General features: G+C 39.1%; 1 protein-coding gene across 1 annotated transcript in view; it reads left to right on the forward strand.

The window, feature by feature from the left end:
- The window catches only part of ippk (inositol 1,3,4,5,6-pentakisphosphate 2-kinase), a 130,980-nt gene that overhangs the window by 60,232 nt on the left and 44,528 nt on the right, over positions 1 to 26,220 (forward strand). Inside the window, exons 6-10 of the mRNA XM_039770856.1 lie at positions 132 to 221; positions 314 to 372; positions 1,179 to 1,251; positions 1,632 to 1,893; positions 2,607 to 2,742. Of these exons, the coding sequence (XP_039626790.1) occupies positions 132 to 221; positions 314 to 372; positions 1,179 to 1,251; positions 1,632 to 1,893; positions 2,607 to 2,742 (620 nt within the window). The remainder of the gene's footprint in view (positions 1 to 131; positions 222 to 313; positions 373 to 1,178; positions 1,252 to 1,631; positions 1,894 to 2,606; positions 2,743 to 26,220) is intronic.

The raw sequence follows: 26,220 nt of genomic DNA on the forward strand, positions 1-26,220 counted from the left end.
CTGGCCACATTGCCAGTCTTTTGGGCTAATAGCTTAAAACAAAAAAAACAGACTTAACTGTAGCTTGCTGCTCTTTAAGAATTTGTCAGCATCCAGAAAGTAAATGTTATCCACTTCTGTCTTTGTTGCAGCCCAAATGTGGTTTTCTGCCTTTTTCAAGACATGTCAGCAGGGAGACTAAATACAGAGTCTGTCGCTTCTGTATGCACCAACATCTTAAGGTACAGCCAAAACTGTAAAGTGCTGTCCATCAAGGTTAACAGAGAGTCTGTCATTATTAGTTACTACAGTGTCACTTTTTTTGTTTTTTTAGCTGGCCAATGGGAAATGGCATAGGATGAGTAGATACTGCCCCCTAGATCTCTTCTCAGGGTGAGTGAGTTATTAGTGTTGTTATCTTGGAATGATTTTCACATGTAGCAATGTTTAAGCCTTTGTAAATGCTGGGTGTGTTGTGAAATAATTCTGTAAGTAATGTTCCAAGTTATTCTTTTCTTACTGGTTGAAAACTATGCAAAGAGTTATATTTACCTATTACACTACCATTCTAAATCCATTGTTTTTTTTTAAAAAAAAAAGCTTGCTGTCATTGGGCCATCTTTCATGTGTTCTTATGCCTTTAGCATTTAGTACCACAATGGGAGCTTACAAGATAATTTATCCTTTCTAAGAGTGTCCAGTAGTGGTAGGGTGTTGCATGGTGTTAGCCATTATGGATGCATTGAGAAGTCAAGCAAAATAACTCCTTTTATTGACTAACTGAACAGATTACAATATGCAAGCTTTTGTGGAAGTGGAAGACATGGAAGAAATATGGAAAACTAAAACGTTTTAAAAATCTGATATAGATTAGTCACTTTAGATTAGTTGTTCCTAATTATGCTGTACCTTGTGCTTACTATGTAATACAGTGAAATGGTATAATTAAGTACCCAATTATAATGGTAATACCACCATTTTTATAGTACTTGTGTATATAAATTGTGGAATAACAATTTAAAACTGAGTACTTAATTACAGAGTTACAGTGAAAGTGAGTTACAGTTACACAGGACTTACAAAGGTAGTAACACCTAGTTACTCAGTAATTATACAGGTAATTACATGGTAAGTACAGCATATTTGGGACACCTAATCTAAAGTGATACCGATTTAATGTGATTGTTTTCTTTCTGTAGCAGCAAACAGAGGATGAGTTTTGCATTGAAGAACTTGCTGCAGGAACCTCAGAATAATCTCAAAATATTTAAGGTAAACTTTGCAAGAGGAAATCTAATAAATACAGAGCCAGGTAATTGAGTCATGATCACTGTTTTATATTGAAGGCCTTTCTTAGTTGCCTTAAAAAAGTCAGACATCCATTACTAATTGACACAAAGATGTGTAATAAATTTGGACAATGCTGGTGCTTCCTTTGCTGAGGTAAGCATTGACCAAGCTTTCTTTAAGTGGTGTATAGTAAAAACCTTCACATTCTGTTGCAGTTGGTGGATAATGCAATTGGTTTTTAATTGTATACTTATATTCAGATTTCCAATTTAATTCCTTTTTGTTTTTTGATTTTGTGGTCTGTGTTCAATTGTAAATTCAGTTTTGTAATATTTTTCCTCTTGCCATTAATTTCTATGAAGAATGGAACACTAATATATGGCTGCAAAGATGAAAAGGATTCACTTCAGGACTTGAATACACTCATTCACCACTTGAAGCCCTACTTCTATCCTGCCAATGGTTTAATCAGTGGTTCACATGGCACAAGGACAGTTCTGAATGATCTCATACATGTCATTACTGTGGCTTTGCTTAGCGCCACAGACTCAAGAAGAAAGTACATTCCAGAGGGCAGAACATACTGTGAGGCCAGCACCCTGCACAGAGAGATTTTGAGAAAAGGTCAGTTTCACAATTTCTTTTGCAGGGATTGGATCTTTACTTAAATGTTACGAAGTGAAGTAGTGTATGTGGAGGTAGGGTTCATGAGTAGTGTGTTAAAAAGCTGATGAATATTTTATGACTTCTAAAATGAGTTCTTTTTTTCATGGGTGGGGGTTGATTTGAATTTAGTTTTGTTAAGTTTGACTTGATTGTATGAAATGTTACATGCTTTAAATAAATTTAATAAAATAAAAAAAAATCACTACCGAGCAGAGTTTTGGATTTGTATATGAATTCATTGTTTTTTTTAATATATATTTTATTAATTGCTTTAAAATAAAGCACACACAGCACCAATTGAATTCTCCTTTATTATGTCCATAAATTTATGCTCCAAATCAAGTAATTTTGAATAAATGTACTTTTTTGTGTGTAAATAAAGAAAAAGCCTATTTTCTTGTGCTTTCTTCATAAATCCACCTATTAAAATGCTTGAATTGACCTTAAATTTTATAGAACATTTTCCACAAGATGCTTAAAATAAAAATGTTAATTTAACTAAACGCAACAGAGGAACATACCAGAAAGCTGAAGTCGTCAGCAAATTGCATCAAGTATATAATAAATCTGTTTCTTGGATTTTTAAAACTGTTTGCTTCAAATCATTTCAAAACAATTTTTTCTTGACTGAAAATGGCAAAATATAACCTTTTTTCTTTTTTTTATAATAGGTATCTCAGATTTACCCAAAGATTGTGTTCTTTCTAAGATTCTTCAAGCTCAGACGTTGGATAATCTGGACATTGAGGGACTCTATCCTTTGTACAGGAGAGTGCAGCAGCATCTAGAAGAGTTCCCTGAAGAGAGGTGATTAATGTTGTTGTTGTTCTTGTTGCTGATTTACCTCTCTAGGTATTGCTCAGTGGCTTCAGGTTCAAGTTATTTGGCCTTTGGAGTTTCCTGTTAAACTGTTCCTTCTTTTGAATGTAATTCAGCACGATTTCTCCCATCCATTGTTAGTTCCCTTTTGGATTTTTTCTGTTGCCCACTTGCCAGTGGGAGTAAGACTGTTAAGAAATTCTTCGGGGAATGAAAGTTGATTTGTGGGATCATCTGTGACGATGGAGTCAACGCTGGTGAAAGTTACTTCATCATCTGTAGGGATAAGTTTCAGTACCTATTCATTAAGGTGTAGTGAGTCTTTGTTGGTAACGTTTAATATAGCTCACGTACTGAGTTGTTCTGGAGTGACAGTTGAGAAGTCGATGTCGCCATATAGTTGTTGAATGGGATCAGAATTAAAAGGAAAACCATGTGAAGGTAATGTTACAGCTGTTCAGTTTTTCCCGTCTCCAACATCGATGAGCCATTTTGCGAAATGTTGTTCATGAGGAAGAGCTCTCATATTTGTCATCCGTGAAAGTACATGTATGTGACGCCACAAAGGTTGCTTGTTAATGCAACTGGTGACAGTAAGTGCTCGGGAGCCACACATAATGACGTGTCACCCGTGAGGTCACGTAATAACCTGTCAACTGCCTGGAATGCACATGCATGTGTCATTGGTGCCTCTTCCCATATTATCATTTTGGATTGCAGAAGATGTTGAGCGTGTGGCGAGGTAGGTTTGATGTTGCATGTGGAAGTAGTAGTCTGCTTCAACGGTATTTTAAAAAAGGAATGTACAGTACGTCTACCCGGTAACAATGTTGCAGCTATTCCTGTAGATGCTACGGTTGTATGAATGTCTCCACTAGCTCTGATGGTATGAATCAGGGTTTTGTAGATAAATGTTTTCCCTGTTCCTGCAGGACCATCTAAGAAGAAGCATGTTTGTTGCGGGTGGGAATCGCTGTATGCAGCATGTAAACATGTGTTTGGCGAAGTGTTGGGGGGCGGGCACATGAGCAGGCAGTGCGCATACCTCGAGAGCGAGGGTGGAGGAGGGTTAGAGTTGGAGGACGGGGCTCCATCGTGCGTACCCCATGGTCGTGCTTCCCATGGTTGGGCGACTTGGTCGATTTTATATATACAGTGGAACCTTGGTTCACGAACGTCTTTGTACACGTACAACTCGGTTTACGACCAAAAAGTTCGCCAAACTGATGCCTCGGTTCACGACCCACACACTCAGTATACGAACAAGCCAGTTTCCCTTTCGGTGTGTGCGTGCTGATGATTTCCGCATGTGTTGCATTGTTCTCGGTCAGACGTGCGTGCTTTCGCTGTGAACACTTTGTGCTCTATTCCATTTCCCTTCCGGTTCGTATGCACCGATTAATGTATTTATGCACGTGTTGAGCCGCTCCCTGTTCATTGTTCTCAGTCAGACGTGCGTGCTTTACCTGTGATCTCTTTGTGCTCTACAGTATTTTGTGTGCTTTTGCAGTTAACCATGGCTTCTAAGCACTGTAACCTCCTCTCCACCCAGTTCCTCCTCACTTCATGCCAGAACTCGACTCATGCAAGGTTAGTTTTCTTGGTGGTTTATGATTAGTTTTTGTATTATGGATGTTTCAAATGTTAATTTTTCGGTCCGTAGCATGAATTGTTGCAATGTTACTTTTCTTGGTTGTTTATTAAGTTACGGATTTTTCAAATGTTCATTTTTTTCCCTGTGCTTAAAACTCATTTTAAAAAAAGTGTTTACAGCGATCGGGCTGTAAGGCTATTAGCTTGAACTCCTGCAATGTTATTTTCTTGGTTGCTTGTTGTTGGTTTTTAAATAAAGTTCGGATTTGTTCAAATGTTCCTTTTTTTTTGCCCCTGTGCTTAAAACTCAAAAAAAAAAAACTGTTTACAGTGATTGGGTCATAAGGCTATAGCACGAACTCTTGCAATGTTAGTTTTCTCTGTTGTTCTAGGTTTTCTCGGTGGTGTTCAATGTTTTTACATTTAGTTTACTATTAGATGTGCATTCTATCGTATAATCTATATATATAAATGAGAGTTGGGATCCGAGAGACTGTGTTTGTGGAGGGATGGAGAGTTAAGGCGGGTGGGGTGTCACGTGATCATCTCCCCTCCCATTCACGTCATTTCATTCACTTCATTTCGCACTGAGCTGAGCTCTGCTGAGCTCCGCAGCTGACCCTGTCTTGCCATTCTTTTTCCTTAGTGTTTAGTCCTCTCTCCTTTACTGATTTATATAAAGGAGAGCTGGGATCTGAGAGACTGTGTTTGTGGAAGGACTGAGAGTTAAGGAGGGTGGGGGAGTCACGTGATCATCTCCCCTCCCATTCACCTCATTTCATTCACTTCATTTTGCTCCGAGCTGAGCTCCGCAGCTGATGCGGTCTTGCCGTTCTTTTTCCTTAGTGTTTAGTCCTCTCTCCTTTACTAATTTACTGTTTACTAGACGCAGTACTTACTGAATAGTATTTTTTCCTTTAGTGTTTCTACTCAGTGTTTAGTAGACGCAGTGTGCCAGTGTTCCCAGCAGTATTGTGGTTTACTGTTACTTTCTACTTCGTTTTTGTATTTAAGTGTTTAGTAGACTTTTAGTTTATCTCATTGACTGTTGTTTTTTACTGTTATTCCCGGCGGTGTTGCCCTTTTTTACTTTATCTCATTTAGTGTTGTTCCCAGCAGTGTTGCCGTTTTTCCCGTTTCTATTTTTTATGTAACATGTTCACGAATTAGTCATAGAGAAAATTTTATATATTTTTGGCTCCAGGAGGACAAACCAAAAATGTTGTATATAAAGAAGCTCTATAAGTCACATGTAGATACATAATTATTCCAACTACAGAGACTGCCGCGAAGCACACAAGGTCTGCTAGTTAACTATATTTGTGCTTAAAAATCTTTAAAACAAATATATTTACATACAGTTCGTACGGTCTGGAATGGATTAATTGTATTTACATACAATCCTATGGAGGAAATTGCTTCAGTTCACGACCAACTCGGTTTACGACCAGAGTTTGGGAACGAATTATGGTCGTGAACTGAGGTTCCACTGTCTGTGTGTGTGTGTGTGTGTATATATATATATATATATATATAGATATAGAGATAGAGAGATATAGATATATATAGATATCTGTCTGTCTGTCTATCTATCTGTATATTCTGATGTCAACAGAGCCTTGCATACATTCTGTCTTCCACATCAAGCAGAATGTTTGTGCTTTGGTTATTTTCTCAATTGAACCATCTAAAAAATGTCTTTTGTTATTCTAGCCCAGTGATTCTTAACATTTTTACATCCAAGAACCATTTTCTAACTACATATAAGTTGCAGCCCACCAGCTTATATGCAATATTACAAGGCCATAAACTCTGTTTTTAATTAATCAACAGAACAGGGTTTTTAAACTTTATAATCTGATGACCCAAGTAGTGATGTATTACCATAATGACACCAGAGCCATACATAAACAAGCAACAGTGATTATATAATAAAAAAGTGATATTTTTTGTTCCAGTTAAACATATTTCGTACGTGAATATTATTAAAACTTGAAAATAGAATGTAAACATATAGTTAATAAAAGAATTATAATTCAAAATAGGGAATACATTCCTGAGGTAGATCACTCTCAGTGTAAATGCTTAATGTAAGATTTAGTAAAACTGAGAAAAAAAATTTCATAACTGGTGTGGCTTGAGAATGTGTTGGTTCTTTTGAAAGGACAGTAGGAATGGCCACTTAAAGTAATCGCTTGATTAACATTATTGGATAAGGAATAAAGTGGTAAAAATGATGCTGTTTATTTACTTTATCTTAAATAAAAACTTTATTTTATTTGAAGAACGTTAACATTCAGTACAATCAAGTCGACCTTAACAAAACTGAATTCCCCCCAACAGCATAGGGTTGGACAAAAAAAAAAAACAAAGGGAGGAATGACCTTTCCCTGTTCTAAATTCTCATTCTAAAATGTTAATAATTAGATCTTGCCATATTTTTAAAACACTTTAAACAGATCCTATAAGCGAGAATTTTATTTTTTTCCAATTTAAAGTAGTATAGATCATCAGTTTCCCACTGATTTACAAAAGGTAGGCTGGGATTCTAACAGTTGAGCAAAATAAGTCTGTGTGCTATTAATGTGGTTTAGGCAATTACAAGCAATTTGTCCTTCTCCAGTTTATGCCCATCTGGGAGTACACCAAACACAACTGTTAATAGGTTTGTTGTGATTGTGACACCAAGGCTGTCTGATAGGTATTCAAAGATTTTTGTCCAAAGTTATGTTAAATTTGATGCACTTCCAAGGCATGTGGTTCAGTGAGGCTGGAGCTAGATTACATCTTTTGCAGGTGGGATCTTGCCCTGGATACAAAATGGAGAGAATCCAGGCTTGAACCTGCAACCTCTTAAATTATGAGGCAGCAGTTCTTTTCTCAGTACCAGCTGAGCAAACAGATCAAAGTTGTGAAGATTGATATTTAGCCTCGGGTTTTTACTCATTGACATCATCATGCAAATTGAATGATTTCTTTTTCTTTGGTTATATTCTTGAATAAAAAAGTGCATTTTTTTGTTATGCCTTCTGTGAAAGTGTTTATTTGGTATGTGGACTCAAGTCTTCACGCATTATACACTTCACATGGGCATTTTGTCATTATTACAGTAAGATGAAAAGTTTTCTGTTTTAGTTATGTGTTCAACATTTCTTACCTCGCATTTCCTGTCATCCTACATTTGTCCAGCTCGTTGTAGACACTAAACACACATGAAATTTTATGTATGTCAAATAATGATCTATTATTCACCCTATACAATTCCAGACACTTCACTGCCAGATAATGAGACTTCTGAGCATCTGAGTTGACTTCTGCTGCCTCAGCATCCAGTGCTAATCGATACATTTCCAAAACAAAGACACTGATGAGGAGGTGCGATGGAATTTAAGGTGGTCCGGCATTACTTTTTTCGTAGACTTCAGGGATTCTAGTGTCAATGATTTTGTATTCTCCCGTTTTGTCTATAGTAAAATTATGCATATACATCTTATAAGCTTACATAACTCAGTGTTTGAATTTATGCTCTAGACACCAAATGGGTTAAAACAAAATCAAGGATGAAGAATACTTTTATCTTTTTAATTTATTTGTCTTCTCCCAATGGGTCAATTTGAACCACAGTGAGCTAAAGTGAGAGCAGCAGTGCATAACTTTATAGTGGTAAATTATGTCGGATCCATTTCTACAAACTGGACAGAATGAATTTTAAGTCAGAACTGTATTGACTGGGTGCTTGTCTTAAGAGGTTGTGGAAACAGTAAGCCTTGTAACCTTGCAGCTATGATTTTTTGAAAGGTTTGTCATTTTTCTTTCACACTGCATGTGTACAACTATATTGCCAAAAGTATTGGGACATCCTTCCAAATCATTGAAGTCAGGTGTTCCAATCACTTCCATGGCCACAGGTGTATAAAATCAAACACCTAGGTATGCAGAGTGCTTCTACAAACATTTGTGAAAGAATGGGTCACTCTCAGGAGCTCAGTAAATTCAAGTGTGGTACCGTGATGGGACAGCACCTGTGCAGTAAGTCTTCGTGAAATTTCCTTGCTACTAAATATTCCACGGTCAGCTGTTGGTGGTATTGTAACAAAGTGGAAGCAACAACAGCATCAACTCGGCCACGTAAAATCACAGAGTGGGGACAGCGCATGGTGTGACAAAGGGTGTGCAGAAGTCACCAGCTTCGTGCAGAGTCAATAGCTATAGACCTCTAAACTCTGTGTGGCCTCCACATTAGCACAAAAACTGTGTGTAGAGAGCTTCATGAAATGGGTTTCCATGACTGAGCAACTGTATCCAAGCCTTACCTCACGAAGTGCAATACAAAGCGTTGGATGCAGTGGTGTAAAGCACATCGCCACTGGACTCTAGAGCAGTGGAGACATGTCCTCTGGAGTGACGAATCACATTTCTCTCTGTCTGGAAGTTCGATGGATGAGTCTGGGTTTGGTGGTTGCCAGGAGAATAGTACTTGCCTGACTGCACTGTGCCAAGTGTAAAGTTTGGTGGTGGTTTTTCAGGAGTTGGGCTTGGCCCCTTAGTTCCGGGGAAAATAACTCTTAATGCTTCAGCATATGACCATTTTGGAAAATTTGATGCTACCAGCTTTGTGGGAACAGTTTGGGGATGGCCCCTTCCTGTTCCAGCATGACTGCACACCAGTGCACAAAGCAAGGTCTATAAAGAAATGGATGAGTGAGTTTGGTGTGGAGGAAATTGACTGACCTGCATAGAGCCCTGAACTCAACCTGATAGAACACCTTTGGGATGATGGTACACATTTCTTAAGACCTGTGTGCTTGAGACATGCAGAGAGGCTGAAGTGCTTGAGACATGGTGACGAGAACTTTGCAAATGCAAGAGGATGCTGGGAGTTTTCTTTGTTTCTTGTGGTGTGAAAGTTAATTAAAAAAATACATTTTGCTCTTAAAAACATTGGACTTTTTAGATGATGGCTTGGAGGAGCCAGTTATCAATGAGGGCTACATCAGCAGGAGATGCCAGCTGATCAAACACTTCACGCTTCAGGTTCGCTTAACTGGAGGAAGAGGAGTTGGCTGGCCTGTGTTGTAGTAGAGAATTGGCGGACCCATCCCAGGTGGCCTTTAAAGCAGTGTTTCCCAACCTCAGTCCTGGGGGCACACTGTGGCTGCAGGTTTTTGTTCCAACCAACTTCTGTTTTTAATTGGATGCCTGGGCTAATTAAGTGATGTTGTAAGAGCCACTGAGAGATTTCTTCGACAGGCGTCTTACCCGTGCCTGACTTCACCTTACGCAAAGCGGCTACACTAAAGTTAAAAAACCTGCCTGAAATTTTGAAACCTGCTTAAGATCTGAACCTGCCTAGGACTGAAAGTTTAAAACTGCCTTGGATCATAAAAGAAAGCAAGCCTGCATTTTCAACGCCATGGCATCTGAGTCCGGGAGCCAGAGAACATTTCGAACCCCCATTGAAAGTAACAGTGGTGTGAGTGGAAGTCACAATGATCAGGATGTTTCAATGGAAGATCATCTTGATGATGACATAAAGCCGTCCAATTCATTAACATCTAAACTTCAGTCTGAAATGGACTACAAATACAAACAATTATCTATTACAATGAAGACTGTAAATGAATTAAAAAGAAATGAACTTAATTACGAATCTATAAAATCGATCTTCGAAAACTCGTTCCTTAACATGAGAATGGAATATAAAAGGTTAAACGACAAACTCTTATCCCTCCAGAGTAACGAAGATATACGGAAAATGCTACAAAAGGACTTTGATGCTAAAATAGAAACTATTCGCACATTTTCGGAAAATACGATGGAATGGGTCTTTGAAGTACGTCAAAATATAAGCCTCAACCAGCAGCCTGACTTTTCGGCTAGCCAATTCAAGGATTACAGAACGACGAATGACTTTCCTGACGTCTCGCCAGAAGATAGTGTCTCACAGGTTTCCATTCAAAGTAAAAGTCATATAAGTTCTGCGGCGAATTCAGCCAAAGCCTCCCAAATCTCCGCAAAATCTAAACGTAGTACAAGTTCAGCCGGGACTTCTATGAGCGCCATCAAATCTCAAGAGGCAGCACACGCTGTGCTGTTGGCTAAAGCAGAAAACCAAAGAAAGCAACAGGCTCTAGATTTGGAAGAAATGCAGTCAAAAATAAAGAGAAAGGCTGAGGAAATGCAGAGAAAAGCTGAAGAAGCTCAGCTAAAAGCTAAAAGAGATCAATTGGCTTTAGAGGCAGCTATTGCAGAATCAGAAGCGAAATTAAAAGCACTTAAAGGGCGTAAACGCAGTCCTAATAGACTAAGCCAGAAACCAGATGTGAAATTTGAAAAGTCGCAAGATGCGAACAGTTACAACTTTACAAATACGAATGAAAGTAAAAATAATCCACAGCAACCTTATCAGCAACAAACGAAGCACCTCTTCAACAATCGCTTATGAAAGCCACGATCAACAGAAAGAACAACAGAATAAGACACAAGCTCCTAATGTACCCCATAAAAAGATCCCAGTATTTGAAGGCGATCCATTGACTTATATAAACTTTATAAGAGCATTTGATCGAATCATAGACCAAGAAGTGAGTGATCCTGATAGCAAACTAGGGTATTTGATACAATTCACCAAGGCGAACCTAAAAATATAGCTCTAAACAACTTATACTTACCGCCAGAAGAAGGATATAGAAATACCAGAAGAACGTTAGAAAAATTTTACGGAAACCACGCTCATATAGGAGATGCTTACATGATGAAAGTAAGGAAGTGGCCACACTTGAAATCAGGAGATATTGAAAGTTTAAAGACATACACCCTCTTCATTGGTAATTGTAAAAGTGTTATGTCGGGCTTAAAAGACGGACACGAATTCGAAAACAATTTAAATATCCGCATTATGTCATCGAAGCTCCCCCAAGAACTACGAGAGCTCTGGCAAAATAAAGCAACAGAGATGGAAAGTAAAGAAAGAAGAAAACCAGGTCTAGCTGACTTATATAGTTTCTTGGAAGATCGAATCATAGCCTCCCTGCATCCAATGTATGGTGCTTGCTATACAAACTATACCTTCAAAAGAGAGAAAGAAAAGGCTGATTACGAAAAATATCCTGTGAAAGGCAGAACGAGAAAGGACAACTTCGTCTCAAATTTTGCCACTACTGTTGAAAAAGAAATTAAAAAGGAGACAACTGAGCGTGTACACAGTAAGCACTGTTTTTTCTGTGACAAAAAGCATGATCTTAATGACTGCAACGCAATTCAGAAATTAACTTATGAAGGTAAAATTGACTTTTTGAAATCCAAAGGCTTATGCTTTAAATGTCTAAGACAAGGACATCTTAGCAAAGATTGTGAAGAAAAAATTAAATGCAGTATATGCTCTCATTTCCATCCAGCTATTTTGCATATAAATAAAGAAAAGGACTCGATGATAAAGCTAAATCCATTAAAGAAGAGAGCTCTAAATCGAAACAGAAAAGCGCTTCTTCTACCAAAGCGCCCATAACTCCGAAGGAGTCATGCATGGTTACCGAGGTTGGAGATAGTGTCATAGCTGCGGTTCCAGTTAAACTTAAATCCAAAGGGAAAGAAAAATATGTTGAAACATATGCTCTAATAGACCCATGTAGCTCAGCCACATTTTGCACAGAGAGCATTAGACAACAATTAAATCTTTCAGGAAGAAAATCGCTTATGTATCTCAATACTCTAGATAATCTAGAAAAACCTTTAAAATGTAAGATCTTAACAGAGTTACAAGTCAGTGGGATTGAAGAAAACACGTTTTATGATTTACCAGAGGTACGTACAGCAACTGTTATACCTGGTAATAAGGACAAAATTCCTACTCAATAAGATATTTGAAATGGCCTTACCATAAAGATGTATACCTACCCCAAATAAACGCAGAAGTAGGTTTAATAATAGGTACAAACTCTCGCAAACTCTTAGAGCCATGGGAAATCATACATAGCGAAGGAGATGGACCTTTCGCAACAAGAACACCTCTAGGTTGGACTGTTCTTTGTTATACGAAAGAGACAGATAACAGAAGTGCAAAAAGATGTTCAGTCAATTGTGTAACAATAAAGCAAGTAGAACAAATGTTACTCAAGCAATACAATATAGACTTTCCAGAACGCGACTGTGAAGAAAAGAGGAAATGTCACAGGAAGACATTAAATTCATGCGCATAGCCTCAGATACTGCAAGTCTAGTGAACGGACATTATTGTATTAATCTGCCCTTTAAAGATGAAACACTTAAGGTACCAAACAATCGTTGTATTGCAAAACAACGTGCTATAGGACTTAAAAGGAAACTTACAAGGTTCCGACGTTTCATGAAGATTATAAAGCGTTCATGAAAGACATTTTAGACAAAGGTTATGCCATAAAGGTACCCACTGAACAGCGGACCCTCGAAAATGAAAAAATATGGTACATCCCTCATCATGGAGTATACCATCCAAAGAAAAACAAAATAAGAGTAGTATTTGATTGTACAGCCACCTATCAAGGTTTTTCTCCAAATGAACAGTTGTTGAAAGGACCTGATTTAACTAATACACTCATCGGTGTTCTTACAAGATTCAGAGAGGAACCAATCGCTCTCATGGCGGACATTAAATCAATGTTCTATCAAGTGAAAGTACCAGAAAAGACATGGATCTTCTTCGTTTTCTGTGGTGGCCCGAAGGTAATCTAAACAATGAACTTGAGGAATACAAAATGACAGTGCATCTTTTCGTGCTACTGTCGCCCAGTTGTGCCTCTTATGCCTTAAGAAGAACAGCAGAGGATGCAAGGGACACAGCTCGAGGAAGCAGTTAACACTGTGTTAAATAATTTCTATGTGATGATTGTTTAAAGTCAGTTGCTACTGAAGAACAAGCCATAAAATTGGCCAAAGATCTTAAAGCCCTTTGCTTAAAGGGAGGATTTTATCTTACAAAATGGATAAGTAATAGCAGAGCAGTTTTGCTGTCAATCCCTGAAGAAGACAGGGCAAAAGATCAAAAAGACTTGGACTTAAGCCATGATCTGTTACCAGTTGAAAGAGCCTTGGGTGTTCAATGGTGCACACAGACTGACAGTTTCAAGTTCCAGGTAAAGCTGCAAGATAAGCCTGCTACAAGACGCGGCATTCTGTCTGTGGTCAGTTCAATATATGACCCACTTGGATTTCTAGCGCCAGTCATACTGCCTGCCAAGCTTATTCTAAGAGAACTGTGTAAAGAAAAATATGCTTGGGATCAAGAAGTGGAAGCTAAGTACGTTCGGCAATGGAAAAAATGGATGGACGATTTGCAGCTACTTGTGAATTTTAATGTAGTTAGGTGCTTTAAACCACCTGGATTTGGTCAAATAATGACCGCACAAATGCATCATTTTGGAGATGCTTCAGAAAACGGGTATGGTACTGTTTCCTACCTCTTTTTGACTAACAAAGAAAATGAGAGACATTGTTCATTTCTAATGGGGAAATCAAGAGTGGCACCACTAAAATCTGTAACTATACCAAGGTTGGAACTTACAGCAGCAGTGATAGCAGTCAAAATGGACAAAATGTTAAAACGAGAACTGCAGATTCCCCTGCAAGAGTCGATCTTTTGGACTGACAGCACCACAGTACTAAGGTACATCGCAAATGAAAGTACACGCTACAAAACCTTAGTTGCCAACAGAATCGCAGTGATAAGAGAGCACACGCAACCCTCGCAATGGAGATATGTCGCATCTGCGCAAAATCCTGCGGATCAGGCATCAAGAGGTTTGACAATAGAAAGCTTCATCAAACGTAAGACGTGGATACAAAGCCCGAATTTCCTACTACAGCCAGAGGACGAATGGCCTGAGAGACCGGATGAGGTGGACTTGTCTACTAGCGCGATCCGAAATCAAAAGGTGTGTAGCAAATTTTGCATGTGTAGAAGAAAAAACTGAACCGGTAAAAAGACTTATAGAGTACTACTCGGAATGGTACAAATTAAAGAAAACAGTAGCTTGGTTTCTTAAGTTTAAAGAAGTGCTAATACGCTTGAAAGAAGAGAGAAAGGCGATTCAATATACAGTTAGCCAATCTGGACATAGCCCAGAAAAACAAAAGACACTGATCGCAAAACATATGAAAGAATACAAATCAACAATGAGACTAAAGCCTCTGTCTCTAGATGACTTGTCTAAAGCAGAAAATGAGCTTATTCGACTAAGTCAAGTACAAGCTTACCTAGAAGAAGTTAAAGCACTAAGTAAAAATAGGCCTGTAAAGAAAAGCAGTAAAATCATTAAACTGGATCCAGTCCTGCAAGAAGGAATATTAAGAGTCGGAGGAAGACTCAGCAAATCAGCTATGCCAAAGGAAGCTAAGCATCCTGCAATAGTTCATAAAAACTCGCATATCGCTACACTCATAATCAGACACCTTCACCAAGAACACAGACACTGTGGACGTAATTATTTGCTAGCAGAACTACGTCAAAAATACTGGATACCTCAGGCAAACGCAGCCATCAGAAAAATAATTTGAAATGCACTACGTGCAGAAGATACAATGCGAAAGCTGGTGAGCAAAAAATGGCAGATTTGCCAGAAGATCGCCTAGCACCCAACAAAAAGCCTTTCACTAATGTTGGAGTTGATTATTTTGGACCCTTTTTTGTCAAAAGAGGACGAAGCTTAGTCAAAAGGTATGGAGTAATTTTCACCTGTTTAACAACTAGAGCCGCGCACATTGAGATTGCACACAATTTAGACACGAATTCCTGTATCCAAGCGATTCTCAGATTTAAGAGTAGAAGGGGCGGGTTAAAATCATGCGCTCAGATAATGGAACAAATTTTGTTGGAGCCGAAGAGAGCTACGAGAAGCCACAAAAAATTTGGAGCACGAAAAAATCAGCAAAGAAATGATGCGAAGAGAAATCAAATGGATTTTTAACCCACCGTCAGCCTCTCATCAAGGCGGAGTTTGGGAAAGACAAATCAGAAGTATAAGAAAGATTTTAAATTGACACTAAACCAACAAACACTCGATGATCAAAATCTTCACACACTGATGTGCGAAGTGGAATCAATACTAAATAATAGACCCCTTACAGAGACATCTAACGACCCTAACGATCTGGAACCGCTCACACCCAATCATCTATTGTTATTGGACACTGAACCCGATATGCCACCTGAACTAGTTTCGAAGAACGAATCATATTCAAGAAGACGCTGGAAACAAATTCAATACATGGCAGATTTGTTTTGGAAAAGATGGACTAAAGAGTATTTGCCAATACTTCAGGAACGCCAAAAATGGCTTACACCAAAAAGAAACCTTGAACAAGGAGACATCGTTCTAATTGTGGATAAAGCTACACCTCGCAATTCATGGGTAATGGGTCGAGTCACCAAGACAATGCCAGATGCCAAAGGTGCCGTCAGAAGAGTTTGCGTGCAAACCAAGAACAGTATACTGGACAGACCCGTGAGCAAACTGTGCCTGATCCAGGAGGCTTCAAACAATGATTAAAATGACTCATTCTCTTTTTGCATGCCTGATTTTAAAGCTTTTTTAAAATTTAGTGCTTGTGTTTATGCATTAGAGTTTAAGCTAGAAAGTTTCCTAAGCTTAATATTTGTGTTTTTATAGTAGAAACTAAGTTAAGCTTCTTAAGGTTTGTTTTAAGTTTGGTAAAGTAATGAAGGCTCTTATTAAGTAAAGTTAAGTAATTGATTTCTGCCCTAGCATAAACAATTAGGGGCCGGATGTGTAAGAGCCATTTTCCCAGTTCTATAAAATGTATGAATATTTACTAGATGATAATGCCTAAAATATGGGAGGTTCCTAAACCCCCGTGAATAGAATTGAGTTGGTATTTTCCTGTCATCTCTTAACAGTTTTTGAGTAAACAATGTTCTTTAGTAAGTGTTTGGCCTTACCTTGTGTAAGGTATAGAGGCATACGGTTTTTTAACCGTGTCCTTGAAAGAATTCGTTTTTATGCTCGCGTTCGTGCTTATGCACGGTGAGCTTGGCGCATATCTAAGTGCCAACGGCCTAAGGGTCTTTTGAGTGTGAAGTAACTCGTAAATTAAAAGATCTAAGTTTTGAACCGTATGTTTAAAGCATACAGAAGAAGAAGTAAATAACCTTTAAGTACAGAAGTAACCAAAGCTTCATAAGAAAAACTAAGTTTATAGAAGATACATTTTTCCCTTTTTTTGCCTTTATTCTTTGTGTGTAACTATTTTTCTTTTTATTCTTGTATGGATTATTTGCCTTTAACTTTCACTAAATATTTTTAAAACGAACTTTTGGACTGAGAGATTTCTTCGACACGCGTCTTACCCGTGCCTGACTTCACCTTACGCAAAGCGGCTACACTAGTGTTATTTCCCAAGTTCTGTGTTTTGGGAACAATGTAGACATTAGAAAAGTAAGTTTTTGTTTTTTAAAAAACAAATATTAAAACAAGCAGTTATATGGGAATAATGTATTTTTTTTCTTTTTAACAATATTTTCATCTTGATTTTCATTCTACTTTTCTAGGTGTTGTAATTGTTTAATTAATCCATTAATTACTAATCAGTGGGTCTGATGCTAAAGTAGTTGCAGCCTTTGATTATTGAGTGTTTGCCCGCGTGTTTGCTCTGCACATTTTTAATTGTCATTAATAAGATACAACGAAGGGGAAAAACTGCACAGAGAAAGGGCAAAATGTAATGAAATCAACAAAAGAGAGTTAAGCATTTAAATCTATAGCAAAAGCAGAAATATTTCTAAATGTCTTATAAATGTAAAAATCATACTGCTGTATTTTTCTGAATGCAGAATAAAATAATAATAAATACATTTTATTTATATAGCGCCTTTCCCATGCTCAAGGCACTAGACAGAATTTAAGAAAGAACAGCAGGGTATAAAGTATATAGCATTGTGTAAACCATATAAATAAATAAAGAAGATTAAGACAGTAAATTCAGAGATAAAGCCTAACAGGCAACATAATTGACTAGCCAACCCGCGGCGTACCATACGCCGCATAATCAGGCCGGTTTTTTAATGATTTTTAAGCAGAGTGAGAAAATTTAACATTTGAAAAATCGGTAATGTAATAAATCAGCAAGAAAAGCAACATTGTAACAATGCACAGAACGAACCAACACACAATCGTCCGTGACTGAAAACTGGCGCACCATCCTCGCGCCTTCTCCTGCCAGACGGAGGGATGGGGTTGCACGGCGCGGAGTGTGGAACGGGAGGAAAGGAGAATGACGTCCATTCAGCTACGTCCGTCATGCTAGTCTGCTGATTTCTCATTCAGTATGCACTGCCCGCTCATGTGCCCACCTCCAACTTGTCACTTGAGTCGCCGTCTTTACATAGTCCAGATGTACCTGTGAGTGACGTAGACTTTTTTCATTTCTCTGTGCGGTTTTGGCTGCTATTCTATGTATAATCCACCAAGACACCCGATCACGGTAGTAGCGAGGTGGGAGGGGGTGTGTACAAAGGGTTGGGACGCAACCAGTGGGAGCGTATGAGTCGCAATTAGTGGGAATTCCATGGTTTGCAGCCCGAATGGGGTTCAACAGCTTACCCACGCCGGGTAGACACATACTCAATGTCGTGCATAACTATTTTTTGAATGCTAAACACTTCTGGAAAGACACGGTTGTCTAAAACGGGTTGCTGTGAGAATACAACAGTAAGTGAATGAAAAGATGGATTTCTGGAGAAAGCAAAATACAACACAATAGTGAACCCGCGGCATAACAAATGCCGCATCATTATTTATTGATGGTTGAACACTTCTGGAAAGACACAGTTGTCTAAAAAGGGAGTGTTTGAGGATACAAAAGAAAGAGAATGAAAAGATGGAAGTGTAGACTTTTCATTGCTCTAAGCAGTTTTGGCTGCTTTTATTTATATATATATATATATATATATATATATATATATATATATATATATATATATATATATATATATATATATATATATATAATCGAACCAAGACACCCGATCACGGTAGTAGCGAGGGGGGTTTGAACAAAGTGCAGGAGCATCTAAGAAGACACATGTTTGTCACCGATGCGAATTGCTGCATGTAGCGTCTAAAACAGTTTGCTATGGTGCATGCAGGCGTGCGTCGTAACCGAAAACTCGGTTTTTTAAAGACTGCTTACTTCATTGTATTTTAACCTCGGTTGTAAAGGAATGTTTTAAGGACCCCATGGGATACCCCTCAGTTTTGGTTGCTTTTCTACACATAATCCACCAAGATACCCGACCACGGTAGGAGGGGGGTGTGCACAAAGGGTAGGTACGTAATGAGTGGGAGCGTATGAGTCACATTGAGAGGGAATTCCACAGCTTGCAGCCCGAATGGGGTTCAACGGCTTACCCACGCCTTTCTGCGCTGGGTAGACACACGGTCAATGTCATGCATAATTATTTATTGAATCGTAAACACTTTTGGAAAGACACGGATGTCTAAAACGGGTTGATGTGAGAATGCAACAGTAAGTGAATGAAAAGATGGAATTCTGGAGAGAGCAAAATACAGTACAACACAATAGTGAACCTGCGGCATAACAAACGCTGCGTGGCTCAGACGTGCATGCGGATTCTTACCACAGATGAAAGGGACTAACTGGGTGGTCGGTTAGTTTTTGCATCCGGGCAAATGGGCAGGCAGTGTGAACGCCTAGAGAGCGAGGGTAGACGCCGGCCGGTGAAAAAGGAGCGTTGGTGGGCAGGAAAACGTCTTCCGTGTTCCTGCAGGAGCATCTAAGAAGATGCATGTTTGTCGCGGAAGCAAGTAGCTGTATGTAGCGGGTAAAACAGTTTGCTATGGTGCACACAGTTGTGCGTCGTAACCGAAAAGTTGGTTTTTAAAGACTGCTTACTTCATTGTGCTTCATTCTCAGTTGTAAAGGATTGTTTTAAGGATCCCTTGGGATACCCCTCGCAAACCGTTTCACATGCTGCATATGGCGATTCACCTCCGTGAGAAACATGCCTCTATGAACAGTCAACGTAGCTCAGAGGTGCATGACATGCACATGACATTAACCTGTCCTGCACTGCATGTGGCCTCTACAACAGACGAATATAAATGACGCCATTTTTTCTGTATCCAATGGTCTTGGAGTTGGTGGGCGTGGCTCTTTACTGTGTGCCCCATAGTTGTCTCACTTGACCGCGGCTTAGTGAATCCACGCCTCTTCCGGCGTGCTTTCCATGGTTGTCTTGCCTTAGTGAATTATATATATATATATATATATATATATATATATATATATATATATATATATATATATATATATAGATGATATAGCACACACACATACAGGTTACATGAGCATCTTAAAATAGAGGTAAACTGAGAGAAGGGTAGTAAAGTAGACTCGAGCTAAAAGCCTTCCTGAACAGATGAGTTTTGAGTTGTTCTTTAAAAGAATTCATGAAGTCAGCTGACCTGATTAATTTCGGTAGGTAATTCCAGAGTCTGGGCGCTATACAGCTGAAAGCCCTGTCGCCCATGGAGTGTAGATTAGTGTGGGGCACAACAAGATTGCCGGAATCAGAGGACCTTAGTGGGCAGACAGGCACATAGTGTTGGAGAAGGTCGTTTAAGGCTTTGTAGGTTATTAGTAGGATTTTATATTCAATTCTGTAAGACACAGGGAGCCAGTGAAGGCGGAGCAGGATGGGTGTTATGTGCTCGCTGCTGCTGGTTCAAGTAAGGACACTTGCAGCTGAGTTTTGAATAATCTGGAGCTGTGATATACGATTAGAAGCGGCACCTGCCAGTAGGGAATTACAATAATTTATGTGGGATGTGATAAAAGCTTGAACAAGTTTCTCAGTGTTAGAAAAGGAGAGTAAGGAGCGAACATGGGATATGTTACGGAGGTAAAAGTTAGAAAGTTTCTTAATATGATCTATGTGGGTGAATAAGAAAGGAAGGAATCAAAAATGACACCGAGATTCTTTGCAATAGTGGCAGGTCTGATGAGATTACTGCTAAGATAGACTGGAAAAGAGTTCATTTTATTAATTTGCACTTTAGTCCCAATTTGCAGGAGTTCGGTTTTGTTGCAGTTTAATTTTAAAGAGTTCTGCTTCATCCAGGTATTTATTTCACTGAGGCAGGTTGTGAGCTGAGAGAGCTCCTTGGTAAAGTTCCACTTTTAACATTGAAATAGAGTTAAGTATCGTCTGCATAAAAATAAAAAGCTATGAATAATATGGCCAAGGGAAGCATATAAATACAGAAGAGAAGAGGGCCGAGAACAGAGCCCTGAGGTACTCCTTGTGTGACTGGTGCTGATTTGGATCTGCTGTTGCCAAGACTAACAAACTCGTGCCTATCAGTCAGATAGGACTTGAACCACTGGAGGGCAGTGCCAGAGATACCCAGCATGTTCTCCATTTTGGACAGTAGAATGTCATGTTAGACTTCAGTGCAGCATTTGACACTGTCAAACACAATTAATATGCTGGTTTGTCCAGTGTCTGCTGCCATAAGCAAATCATTGGTTACCCGCAGCAGAGCAGTTTCCATCAAATTATTAGAGGTTAAGTAATTGGTGAGTTGGGAGGCTACAACACGCTAAAGAACTTTTGACAGAAAATTTAAGTGGGGAAATAGGCTGAAAATTGTTAAGATTGTCAGCATCAAGATCAGAGTTTATTTTTTTTTAACATTGGGGTTACAGAAGCAAATTTTTAAAGTAACAAACGCAGATGTGACGGGTGAGAACTTCTGGATGGAGTTGGAAAACAGGGAGAGATATAAACAGTATTTATGTTAGTTGAATTATTTAGATGTTTAATTTTGTTACAGAAAAAGTGGAGGAATTCCTCACAGACTTCAGTAGAAGAGGTAGTTGGGCCAGATGTGGGTTCGATTAGTTTATTAACTACAGAAAACAAAACCCTTGGGTTATCGTGGCCACTTTCTATTATTCTGCCATAATGGGTGTTCTTGGCAGCAGTTAGTGCTTCTCTGTAAGCTCTTTGGTGGTCAGAGAAAACCTGGATGTGCACGGTGAGGCCAGTCTTATGTGACATTCTCTCAAGGCGTCGTCCTGCTGCTTTCTTAGACCGCAGTTCTGAATTATACCAAGGACCTGAACGCTTAAAGGAACCTCCTTATGTTTTAAAGGAGCTGTTTTATCTAATGCTGAATGAAGGGCTGAGTTATAGTGGTCAACAAGACTATCTAGTGTTGATGGAATAGGTGCAGACAGTAAAAGATCAGAAATGGATCCAGAAATGTTAGAGGTACATATATTTTTAAGGTTTCTGTAAGAAATTTGTGGTTTACCTGTAAGAGGAGGGAGAGATAATGAGACAGTGAAAAATACTGCTTTATGGTCAGGGAGTCCCAAATCAGTGCTGTAAATTTTGACAATGTAGTACAGATCAGATCCAATTTATGACCACCAGAGTGGGTGGGAAAATCAACATGTTGTGTCAAGTCAAAACAGTCCAGTAAGGATAGGAATTCATTTCTCAGTTTAGATGTAGTAATGTCAATATGGATGTTGAAATCACCAAGAAGGATAATTCTCTGGGAGGAAGAGCTTAAGTGGGTTAAAAGTTCAATGAGATCAGATAAGATGAATGCATTGTATTTTGGAGGACGATAAAGAACCATGAGTGAGACACGACCTGATTCCGTTATTGGTTTAAGAGCCAGGCACTCAAAAGAGAATGGACAATCAGTTGGGATTCTTTTGATGTTTAAATCTACTCTGACAATTGCTGCAAGTCAACCGCCTTGTCTTGAGCTGCAAGGCTCTGTGTGGAAAGTAAATACAGGAGGTGTCGCCTCCGAAAGATACGAAAATTAATTAGGTTTTTTCCATCTCTCCAATAAACACAGTATATCAAGAAAAATATAAAAGAAAAATAATACCAGCTAATTAAATGAGATCAGTGTTATACGGCATTGTCACTGATTAGGAATCTGGTTGGAACAAAAACCTGCTGCCACAGTGTGTCCCCAGGACCGAGGTTGGGAAATGTTGCTTTATAAGCATAGTGTGCACCCCTAAGGTGGTCCAGGAGGAGAATTCAGACCAGACAGGTAGAAATAGGTGGGTCATGATCACAAGGCATAAGGAAAAGGATGCATGCTGTCCGGGGTTCTGCCTATGCCACGTGCCAGTCCAGGTAAGATTGAGGAGATTAGAAGGCATAAAATAATGCGTGGCTCAAATCTTGCTGCAGGGTAGAATGGTATAGGTTTATGGGTTATTGGAAATCCTTTTGGAATAGATGGGACCTGTTCTGTCATGACGGGGTACATCTGAACCAGAGGGGCACCAATGTATTGGGGAGGCATATGAGTAGGCTAGTCGAGGATTGTTTAAAATAAGGGATGATGGGGGGAAGTTCAGGGAGTTTAGGACAGGCCAGGTTTAGGTCTATACATGGAGGAACAAGCAATGGTGTAAAAATAAAAATGCGTTGTAATATAAATTCTAACACAACATTTAAATATAGAAGGAGTAACACATTAAAAATAGCTTGCCTTAATGCTAGAAGTATCAAAGATAAGGTAAGTGAGTTGGAGCTGTATGTGCCAGAGCATAATTATAATAATATAGCAATAATGGAAAACTGGCTAAATAACAAAAATGGGGATGAGTGTAACATAGAAGGATATACATTTTTTAGGAAGGATAGACAGAACTGAAGAGGAGGTGGGGTTCCTGTTTATGTCAAACAATTTAAATGTAAATCCTCTTCAGTTGGACGATGAGCCCCATCTTAGTGAGGACCACCCAATTCAAACAGTAATTTCAACACACATCTTTTTAGTAATATCAAAAGGGCACGTTTACAGAGAGATATTATAGTCATGGGGACTTTAATTATCCAAATATTAACTGAGTTAACCTTGCAGTTGGAGGAGCACTTGAGCAGGAGTTTTAAGGCGTAATCGTGACAGTTTTCTGACAACAGTATGTTAAAGCACCAACACGGTGTGAAGCTTGTCTGGATTTAGTATTTTGTAATAATCCAGGTAGAATTGAGAGCATAGAGGTAATTGAACCACTAGGGTCAAGTGATCAAAATATAATATAATTCTCAGTATTTTGTAAGATTGCAGATGTAAAGACTAAAATTAAGTTGAACTTTGGTAGGGCAAATTTTGAGCAGATGCTACAAAGTCTAAGTAGGATAGACTGGGATAAGCTTTTATGTGTTGAGACGGTCAAGGAGCAATGGAACAGGTTTAGAAATGTTTTACATGTAATGCAGGACAGATACATACCTAAATTGGGAATAATAGTAAATTTTAAAAAACTCCACAGTGAATTAATAACGATTTAAAAAAGAAGCTGTAAAGAAAAAAATGCTTTATAAAGCATATAAGACTAATGACTGCAAAGTGAATTATAGAGTGTATGAGAACATGAGGGCATCCATTAAGAAGGATATCAGGGAGGCTAAAAGACTGTTGGAAAGGAATATAGCAGATAAGATGAAAGAAGACCCTAAGAGATTCAGCATTTTAGTAGTAAAAGAACAATCAAGGTGGAGGTGAAGTGCATCAGAAATAGTAAAGGGGAATTAAAAGATACAGACAGTGAAATAGAAGATGCCCTAAACTTGCATTTTTCTGAGGTCTTCACAAGTGAGGAAGTGGATAACCTCCCAGAGGTAAACGGGACTACAAAGGAGGTACTGAGGGATTTGGAAATTGTAGAGGGAAAAGTGCTGCTCAGATTAAATAGGCTGAAATTAAACATATCAGCAGGACCAGATAATATTTATCCTCGAGTTCTTAAGGAGGTTAGTGAGTACATATATAAACCATTGACACACATTTTTAGGAAATCACTGTACACTGGAGGGATTCTGAAGGACTGGAAAATGGCAAATGTCATCCTATAATATAAAAAGGGTGACCGGGCAGATCCAAGCAACTATATAGGCCAATAAGCTTAACTTGCATCAGAGGAAAATTAATGGAAGGAATTATTAAGGATACAATTGAGCAACACTTGGCAAAAACAGGAGTTATTCTGAACAGTTAGAGTGGGTTCAGGAGAGGGAGGTTTTGTTTTACTACTGGAATTCTATGAGAAGGAAAAAAACGGATATCATCAAACTGGAGCATATAATATTATTTACCTTGACTTTCAGAAAGCATTTGATAAGGTGCCACATGACAGGCTGGACATCAAACTACAAGAAGTGGGGGCTCAGAGTGTTGATTTTAGATGGGTGCCGAATTGGCTCAGACACAGGAAGCAGAGGGTGATGGTGCGAGGAACCTTATCAGAATTAACCAATGTTGGAGTGGAGTTCCACAGGGGTCAGTGCTAGGGCTGCTGCTATTTTTAATATATGTTGTGATGGATGGCCAGGGATCTTGCCCGGTCTGGACGCCCTTTTGATGAGAAGACTGGGGGAGTGGACATATCACCATCAGTACCACTCCTGGGACACGAGAGGGCAGTCCCCCTGGTTTACTTCAGGGTCAAGGAACTGGAGCTTAGAAGCTCAACCCTGGGGTCCGAGGCCACAACTAGGGGGCGCCTGGACAGCTCTGGAGCTTTGGCATGTAGCACTTCTGCAACACCCAGAAGTGCTGCCAGAAGAGGAGCTGAATTCACATGCAGCAGTTCCGCCACACCTGGAAATGCTGCCGGATGATAATCGGGATGCAACTGGAGCACTTCCAGGTTTAGTATCAAGGAGGTCGCCTCACTCCACTCTGTGAGTAGGAGTCGGGAGGAAGAAGACAGCTTGTGAGAAGAGGAGTGAGGGCGACAGAAGAGTAGAAGAAGAGAGGAAGAAAAGACTGAGTATTCGTCTAATCGAGCATTGTGAGGTGTTATAAAAAGTATTAAACGTGTGTGATTTTTGACATCTAGCAAATAATTTGGAATCCAGTATATCATTACAGAAGGACTTGGATGGCATACAGGCTTGGTCAGCTTTGTGGCAGATGAAATTTAATGTCAGTAAATGTAAGGTTTTACACATGGGAAGTAAAATTGTTAGGTTTGAATACACAGTGGGCAGTCTTTAAATCGAGAGTACACCTTATGAGAAGGATTTAGGAGTTTTAATGGACTCTAAGCTGTCAACCCGACAGCGTTCAGAAGCCATTAAGAAGGCAAACGGAATGTTAGGGTATATAGCACAATGTGTGGAATATAAGTCCAAGGAGGGTTATGCTCAAGCTTTCTAACACTCTAGTGAGGTGTCATCTGGAGTACTGTATGCAGTTTTGGTCTCCAGGCTACAAAAAAAGAGCATAGCAGCACTAGAAGTCGTCCAGAGAACAGCAACTAGGCTGATTCCAGGGCTGCAGGGTATGAATTATGAGGTTAGATTAAAAGAGCTGAACCTTTTCTGTTTAAGCAAAAGAAGATTAAGAGGTGACATGATTGAAGTGTTTAATATTATGAATGGAATTAGTACACGAGGACACAGTTGGAAACTTCTTATTGGTAAATTTAGCACAAATATCGTTAAGTTTTTCTTTAGAAAAAGAACGATAGACACATGGAATAAGCTACCAAGTAGTGTGGTAGGCAGTAAGACTTTAGGGACTTGATGTTTTTTTGGAAGAAATAAGTGGATGGGACTGGTGAGCTTTGTTTGGATGAATGACCTGTTCTCGTCTAGATTATTCTAATTATGGCAGAGACCGCGAGCCACACCTTCTCGTCTAACATCAGTGCCTGACCTCACAAATGCTGTCTTGGAAGAATGGTCAAAATTCCCATAAACGCACTCCTAAACCTTGTTGAAAGCCTTCCCAGAACACCTGAAGCTGTTATAGGTGGGCCAACTCCATATTAAAGGCTATGTATTAATAATGGGATATCATTAAAGCTCAT

The sequence above is a fragment of the Polypterus senegalus genome, chromosome 12 (assembly GCF_016835505.1).
Source record: "Polypterus senegalus isolate Bchr_013 chromosome 12, ASM1683550v1, whole genome shotgun sequence".
NCBI lineage: Eukaryota > Metazoa > Chordata > Cladistia > Polypteriformes > Polypteridae > Polypterus > Polypterus senegalus.